The 8871-nt window shown below is 33.3% G+C and overlaps 1 protein-coding gene across 1 annotated transcript; it reads left to right on the forward strand.

Moving 5' to 3' along the window:
• The first annotated feature begins 215 nt into the window (after positions 1-215).
• On the forward strand, positions 216-6423 carry LOC134237623 (uncharacterized). Its single transcript, XM_062719749.1, has 3 exons — positions 216-1066; positions 2622-2693; positions 2860-6423. Exons 1-3 carry the CDS (start codon positions 433-435, stop codon positions 6090-6092), a joined length of 3939 nt encoding a protein of 1312 aa, XP_062575733.1. The 5' UTR covers positions 216-432; the 3' UTR covers positions 6093-6423.
• The last annotated feature ends 2448 nt before the right edge of the window (positions 6424-8871 follow it).

The raw sequence follows: 8871 nt of genomic DNA on the forward strand, positions 1-8871 counted from the left end.
TAGAATATAATCGATGAGTCAATCAAATAAGTATTATACCGACACTGAGCTGTACTCTTTGTTATTAAAATATAGACAAGGAAATTTAAATGGCTGTTTTGTAGACTTAAAAAGCGTCGTCTGATTTGCATTTAACATTGTGTGGTGTCACGAGACAGCATTTACAAAGGATATACGAAGAAGGGCCATTTTGCAATACAGATCTTCGACTGAGTTTTTGAGAGAAATGACTTTGTGCTATAAGGGTTGAAATTACCCTTAGACATTCAGCATTGGTATCTTACAAATATTGAATGTGTCCGTGTTTTTAATAAGACGCAATAGTGAATTGGATGTCATACACCATACTAAAGACATAAGTGAATCATACATATGCTTTGGTGTATTGGATGTATAGGAAAATAACGTCTCGTGTCTATTCTGTCGAGTAACATGGCGTCTTCTTCTTCCAATTATCAAACAACAAAAGAAACAACAAATGCTTCTCGTGTGTTACATTTACTGTTTGGTCCGTGTACCGACCAGTTCCGGGATTTACTGGCTCACCACATTCCTCCCCACATTCTGTTTGGAAAACTACAGCAAGAAAGACAGAAAAGAAAACCGTATCTAAATAAACTATCCATCATGCAAACTGATTTGTTACTCCCAAAATCTGGAGTTTACAGTCCAAACTATGTTGATTTTGACGTCACACTCCTTTATACCTTGTTACGTAATCTCTCCGGTTTACCGCCCCATAAGAATGGATGGGGCAAAGACCCGGATCCCAACGACTTTTCTGAGGCAGCAAATATCGAACGGATAAGAATACTTAGAAATAAGTTTAGTCATAATTTTTCAATGTCAATATCAGATGTTGATTTTCAAGATATCTGGACCAATATGAAGCGAGTTATTCAAGACATAGATAACATTTTATCAAATGGAGGAAAATATGGAAGAGCAATGGTCCCATTAGAATACATGACGATGGATCCAAATGAGACTAACCGTTTGAAAAAAGAACTTAAGAGAAAAAACCAGGAAGAGATACAGTGTAAAAAAGAAATAAAGAAATTTAAACGTGAGTATATGTAAGGCAGCATTCTTCTTGTGTCGCTAACAGATCCACACACTCATGATACCTTTAAGCGGGGTCTGTCTGTTTCTCCTTTTCGTTTGTGACAACTTATATATACTCAACAAAAAAAAGAAACGCATATTGTTTTACTCGTCAAAGAAATTTTTAAAATGTACATGAAGAAGGATATGGAAATAACGAACAGTATTCAATCTCAACGTCCATTAAACAAATATACAAAATAAGAGTAGAGCAAAAACGGACCTCCGAAACATCAGAGGTGGGATCAGGTGCCATGGAAGAGTGAGCATCCCCTGCCGACCGGTCACACCCGCCGTGTGCTCGTTGTCATAATCAGGATATAACGGAAAAATCCGTGGTCAATTCAGTGTATAAATAATGGACTAACAATGAAACAACTATTTTTTATATCATTGGATACCTTTGTCCTATTTAAAGGACAACAGGGGGTTTTAAAACCCAAGTGTTGAATTATCTCCCTTGATTACACATGTTTATGAAAGTAGTGTTTTTCATGATTTCTTCTAAATCAGATAATATTTTCTATTTTCATTGATATTTTGGATTTAGAGAAACTTTTAACACTTCTATTAAACCCATATTTAAGATTTGATTGCAGTGTTAATACTGCAATGTCACACCCAAACAAAGATGAATACAACCAGGCTAACGATATGATACTAAATGGAGCTACGCAACAGGAAGTTTCAACTGTATTTGAAATAAATCAATGGGCTTTGCAACCTTAAAACTAACGTCTGAAGAGCACTTTCTGGACATCCACAGGTAACCACAACCAGGCAGGACCGTCAGACACCCCCCCCTCCCCCTTCATCACCTCATGCGATTCAGAACTTGCTGTAAAAACTGCTGCTACAATTGCTGGATGAAAAAATCAGCATAAAAATGCATAAATTGTTCGCATGAAACTAAAATGAGATGATATTCCCCTACGATATCTGTACATTGGAAACCCACTAACATTGAGACTTTGCACAGTCAATATTATTATGCCCCTTGAATTTTGGGACAATGAAAATGAATTCAACTTGACTTTTCAATTTGCAACATTGATTTTTATCACAACACACTCTAAAATCGCTTAAATAATACAAGGTTTAAACTGAAAACTTAGAATTTCAAATCATTCTGATTATGCGTTTCTTTTTTTTTGTTCAGTATATATAGAATTATAAATTTGATATTTTGCATTGTACCGATTTTGTACCCTTGACAAGTTTTCTAAATAGTTTATAGTTTCGATATATAGCATAATGTTGACATTTTAGAGGTATTAAGAGAGATGATCGATCAAATTTTCAGTTTCTCCTTTCAATGAGTAAATGAACAATAATATTACTTCTAAGATTTCTCTTGGTAGATAATTTTAAAAGGAAATTACCAAAAAAAAAAGAATCAAAACAAAACAAAAAAAAAACTGAAGGGAAAATATCTCTGAAAAATATTTGGTTTGATTCTAGTAATTTGAAAATAAACCACAGCTAGTTTATAACATATACATTCGCTTTTGCTTCAGGTGATCTTAGAAAGATGAAAACTGCAGTACAAGAAATTCAGACTAGCTCAAATATTCCGGAGAATATTCAAAGTGAGTATTATGAAAAATTGTTTTGAGAATGAATTTTTCTTTTCTGAACAACAGTACTTATACAATTTAATAGCCGCACAGATACTTGTAAAAATCACAATCTTTCAAAGAGTTCTACTAGATGTGTTATTTATAACAAATGTCTATTTCTCCTATCTTATTTTAGAACAACATAAAAAGACTCTTGACAATTGGAGAAAAGAAGACGAAAAATACGTTGAACCTCATTTCTTCCAGAATTTGATGCAAACTATCAGTGAAAGTGATATCACTATATTAACTGGAGGGCCAGGATGTGGTAAAACAGCAACCTCTCGCCATATTGCAATCAAATATCTAGATTTAGATTTCACAGTAATTCCTGTACGTTGTCCAGGGGATATTATATCCTACGGGGATCCTGAATTAGGACAGATTTTTGTCCTTGATAACATTTTCGGGGCTATTTGTTTTGAAGAACAGCTCTACAATGAATTCCGACGAAACTTTGAATCGATTCAAAATATACTTGATAAAAAGTCAAAATTGTTGATAACATGTCGGAAAAATGTTCTCATTGAGGCTAATCAGTTGAAATATCAGAGAATTTTACCGAAAACTGTATTTGATCTTGGGAACGATGAAAATGAATTAACGAAAGATGACAAGTTATCTATTTTGTCCGCATATTTCAATGCCACTGATTTCTCTGGACTAGAATTGCAAGATTATGTCACAGAAAATTGTATGCTTCCTATGTTTCCATTGCTTTGTAAAATGTTTTCAGCGAATGCAGACTTCAGAAACAAGGGTACTTGTTTTTTTAAAGAACCATACCCGATTATTTTTGATCATTTGGAAGAAATGGAAAAGGAAAATCGATTGTGCTATGCAGCTCTAGTTTTTTGCATGTTGAACGCTGGACGTATTTCTGAAAATGCCTTGGAAAATGAAAGGGTCCTTAAAGAAAATGTTTTTAAATTTTGTAGAGTAAAAAATGGGACAGATAATTGGGAGATAATGAATGCTGTAGTACAGATAGATGGAACATATCTGAAAGAAAGCGAGGGTGGATTTTCATTTTTGCATGATTTGATATTTGAAATTGTTGCTTGTTACTTCGGAAAAAAATTCCCAAGAGAAATCATCAACAATTTGTCCAGTGAATTTATTTCACGAAGACTAACCTTAGAGAATGAAACAGAGGGAGACATTCTAACCATTAAAATCCCAGAGTGTGATTATATTACACTAGCCAATAGACTGTATAGAGATACAAAAGACCTCAAACTTTATAACGTGTTTGGTTCAGAGTTTCTCCACAATGCAAAAATGTGCAACTACTTTCTTTTGGCACTGACAGATGATAAAGAAGTAAATGTTCAAGACATGTTTTTGTCTCCTATATCAGATTTCAAAGATTCCCAAGCTGTGTCTTTTCCATGTCGCAAAAATCTGGATGCAGAGGAATTCGCCAAATTACCTTTGTCTATTTTAATAGAGGATCCCTCTGATATTTTTATTGAATTAGATGAGGAAGATATTCATGATGATTCTTATGCATTCCTTTTCCCAAGGAATTGTCGAATTCGATTGATTAGCTGGGTCGTTGGTTATGGGCACGAAGCAATTTTACGATACCTACATGACAAAATGTCTTTGAATAATACAGATATAGGGGCTGTGTTTGGTACTGAAGTTGAAAGCCAACTAAGATATCTTCTCCTAGGTTGTTATTCAAGGAATGCTTACATTGTTGGGTTTATTTTAAATCATACAAACCCTGCCTGTATAAACCGGTATCCATGCCTGAAAGAGAAAGACAGTGATGGAATAAGCTTTTATACGCCATTTACCCCGTTGATACTTTCTGTCTTGCTGAAGAGTGTTGATATAGTTGACATCCTATTAAAAGCTGGGGCCGATGTGAATGTGTGCGATGCAAATGGGAACACTCCATTGGATTTTGCGATATACACATCCGAAATAAATACCATTAAGACGCTTATAGAAGCTGGAACTGATCTGAATAGATGTGAAAATGGGACACCTCCTCTTGTCTTTGCAGCAAAGTTGAATAATACTGACGCTGTAAAATCTCTCTTGACAAATGGAGCTCATTGCAATTATCGTACGGAAGATGGAACAACAGCACTGTATTTTGCATCAAAAAACGGGAATATAGACATGGTTAAAACTTTATTCGAGTTCGGGGCTGATTATTCAATCTATAAGAACAAAGACAAATCTCCTTTTTGTATCGCTACAGCTGAAGGTCATCTTTTTGTTCTTGAGTTTCTCCTTGAAAAGGGTGCAAATTGTAATTTCGTAGATGAATGTAGTAGGACTCCAATAATTCTTGCATCAGAAAGAGGGTTTCTAGAAATTGTTTTGTTCCTGCTGAACAAAGGGGCCGATTGCAATAAATGCACTGATTTTGACGAATCTCCCTTATTTGCAGCTGTTCGTTATGGACACTCAGAGATAGTGAGTCTTTTGATTGACAAGGGAGCAGATGTAAATGTAAGCTGTAGGTCTATGTTCAATTATGCAAAAAAATCAACCCCTCTTCACGAAGCAGTAAAGTTAAATGATAGTATAGGAATCAATTTACTCCAGAGAAAATACCTTGAATATAGACTAGAAAATGACGAAAACATGACCCCTCTGGAAATGAGCCTTTGGATGGGATTTAAAGAAATCACGAATCTTTTGATAAAAGGTGAAAATTGTCTTTTACAAGGAAAGGGAAATGAGCATTTATACGAAATAATAACGAAATTGCGATCGTCAGTTTTATTTCTTAACAATGGGGATGACGTAGAAGTAAAAAGTACAAAAACTTTATATTGTCGTGAAAGCTCACTGGTCCATGAAGTGATCTCAAACGATGAATATGGATCATTAAGTCATCTACTCTCTTTAGGACTCAGAACAGATAGAAATATCGTCTTATATGAAAAATTCAATCCTCTTTGCGGCGCGCTTATAGCCTGTTTCAATAATGATCACGGGGATTTAATGTCAAACTTTATAATTGAAAACTGCATCGATAACGACAATATCCAGCTTCTGAAATTGATTTTAGACCACATGTTTAAGAGAGGAATGCACAAGAAACCTGACTTGAAACCATTTATATTGGAAAATGAAGATTTCTTAGAGAGAACTGAACCTGATTTCGCTATTCTTGGTACTGGTCGAGTTCACTGCAAAGGCTTATTTGCCCATCAAATTGGGTACATTATGGACAATTCAAACTCCATTTTACATGCTTTATTGAGGCATATATCTACATTGAAATATAGAATTTTCGACGATTGTTATCCTGAATCATTTCTATATGAACATGAGGATTATATATTTATTTCCAATGCTCTAGCGTACCTTAAAACAAAAATGAGACGACACTCTATCTAAACATTATTATGAGTAACATGAACATTAAACACCTGCAACACTGTTATTCTTATTGGTCATCTAAGAAGGCAAAAACATAGTTTATGTATTTTTTTGTGTTGGTTTTATTCAATATTCAAAAATAATATTATCCATATGAATGTACATACTATAAATATGCATATTAAAGCCAGACAGAGTGTTATTCTTTTTTTATTCAACTAACTCTGAGGTTGGACAATGTTCTTTTCCACACATAGGAGTTGTTCTTTTATTGCCGATGCATGTGAAATACTATAACTAGCTATTTTTTAGTAACGAATCATAAAACTGATCCCTTAACTTTATTAGATGATTTAGTGCAAACAGATTAAAAGGAATATCTGTGGGTAATAAAGAATCGACGTATTTTATACAGTTGAATGATAACTAGAAAGGTCTTGTATGTCTTTTGACCTAAAGCCTTTTGATAAATAAAGAAAATAACAGTAAAATCAAGAGTCAAAACGAACAAACCAGAAGTAGACGGAAATGACTCGATCTTTCAGAGATATGAGTCGGAAAAATAAGTTTTTAAAGAAAGATTATAGAAATTTACAACCTCGATATTAAAGTTTTGATCTTAAGATAAATCTGGATTCTTCATAAGGTAATACTAGTAGAAAGTTTGTAAAATTTCATTGCAATAGCCCCAAAGCTTTGGAAATATCGCGCGGAAAATATAATGAGAAAAACAAGAGTACAGACATGCAGACAGACCAAAATGAAAATTTTGGTGGTTGGATTTAAACTTTTAATAATCTCCTTTATTAACTCAAAAATCTGATAATCAAATTTCTAAATATTCTAAGAATTTGATCATACTCATTACGGCAAGTCTGGAAATTGAAAAAAAAACACACACAAATTTTCTAACTAGTATATCGGTAATTCTATGTTTATGGCGAAGGCTTCTTGAAAAGAAAAGAATTTTTTGATATAAAGGACGACACAACGAACTAAATTTGATCCAGAAAGCTCATTTAAGTTTAACAAAAATGTATTTTCTTTTCACATGATTCATAACCTTTTTGTTTTTAAGACTATATATAGTGCAAACTGTGGCTGAAGCCTAAAATGACCAAATTAAAAGCATTATCAGGTGGATTTACTGACAGAAAAAACAAAAACACTTGTTTGAGGATATTTTACGCATATTTATCTAACAAAAATAAACATCATTGAATTACATGTTTTCTATCTCAGTCTTGCAATTAATCCCAACTGAGCTATTTGTATTATCTTGAAAACAAATATGCATTTTGAAAAAGAAAATTGATATTAATTAATATTAATTATTAATCAAATTTTTTTTTTTTTTTTTGATAAAGTGATTTCCAGATTATGAATTTTGAGATTTGACAAAATTGAGAATAATAAGGTCCCCACCTATCCACAATCATTCGTCAATGGTTTGTGTCACTTGATGTAAGAAGCGGATTTTACAATATATACTAACAGAAAAAAGAGACGTAGGGTAGCAAAATGTTCGAAAAAAAAAATTGATCGCATGACCGAAAATTACAAAAATTGGTCAGGTGAGACATTTAGTTACTATGCACCAAAATCAGTGTTCAGAATTACTTAACCGTAAGATCTATGGCGTCACGTAGGTAATACGCTTAAAAGGATTTAAAATATGCAATTTGATAACGACAAGTTTGTCAACAAATCTTGTGGCACCTTTTGATGCACCTGAGATATACACATTGTTTTTCATTGTTTTTCAATAATTAGAGACAATATAATTTTCTTGCAATTTTGGTACAGTTTACAAAAGTTCAATGGGGTCTGATTATCGAATTGCCTAATTTATGAAAAAGGCAACGACGGGTAACAAAATAGTTGACTCTGATGAATTTCATGCAAAGGAGAAATAACGCTCATGACATATGTGCACAGAGATGCAGGAAAGACATTGAAGATAATGAAAGTTTTCTTTTTTCACTTTTGGGGGTATCAAGATATGAGCTTCAATAACTCATGCATTATTAGACAAAATTCAATGGGATTTTGGTAATATCTTTTTGAAAGATGGTTTTAAAGTTAAATAGGAACTCCTAAAAATAAATTGAAAAAAAAAATTAAATTCACCTCAGATGTTTTTCCTGCGTTTCTTTTTCCTTTCAGTATCATTAGAGAAACATTATAGTTGAAAATGACCTTGACCTCTGCAGCCCCTATTGTCAAAATCATATTGCTTTGATGTACTGAACTTTGAATTTGAATCCTGCGCGTCCCAGAATCAAAGTCAACTTTGAACTTGTTGAACTTTGGTCTTGAGTCTTGCCACTCCAAGGATCAAGGTCAACTATTTGATAAGATATGTTGTTCATACTTTTAGGGGCTTGCTCGTTGAAATATTTTCTGTATTGATTTGCAATCTCTGAGAAAATAGGCTAAACAAATAAAAATGAGAATTAGGACCCTCTCTACACCAGTACATAATGTTTTGGGTATTTTTTTTTTTCACATTGAGAAATTATCCAATAAAGGTGTAGATATTGAGCTTACATGTATATACTTAATTTGCAATATAAAGTAGTGGCATTTACCCAAGAAAAAATATATTTCACCAAAACGCAATCAGTGAACATAAATCATTATTGTTTACTTCCAGAGAGAAAATAACATGTAAGTTACATGTTCAGTTTATTTATCTTGGCTTTTTAAGAGCGTGTCTCAGAGAAAAACATGCAAAATGGTCCAGTAGCAAGGTTCTCCAAATGCCTTCAAATTTTGCGAGCTAAATCTAGTATGC

The sequence above is a fragment of the Saccostrea cucullata genome, unplaced genomic scaffold (genome assembly GCF_032062105.1).
Source record: "Saccostrea cucullata isolate Sc308-1 unplaced genomic scaffold, CSIRO_AGI_Scuc_v1 ctg3363, whole genome shotgun sequence".
In the NCBI taxonomy this organism is placed as follows: Eukaryota; Metazoa; Mollusca; class Bivalvia; order Ostreida; family Ostreidae; genus Saccostrea; species Saccostrea cuccullata.

Excerpts from the sequence above, each read along its gene's own strand:
- LOC134237623 (XM_062719749.1), top strand. The coding sequence starts at position 433 with ATGGCGTCTTCTTCTTCCAATTATCAAACAACAAAAGAAACAACAAAT. Across the intron at positions 1,067-2,621 it reads AGAAATAAAGAAATTTAAAC|GTGATCTTAGAAAGATGAAA; the intron begins GTGAGTATATGT and ends CTTTTGCTTCAG. Across the intron at positions 2,694-2,859 it reads TATTCCGGAGAATATTCAAA|AACAACATAAAAAGACTCTT; the intron begins GTGAGTATTATG and ends ATCTTATTTTAG.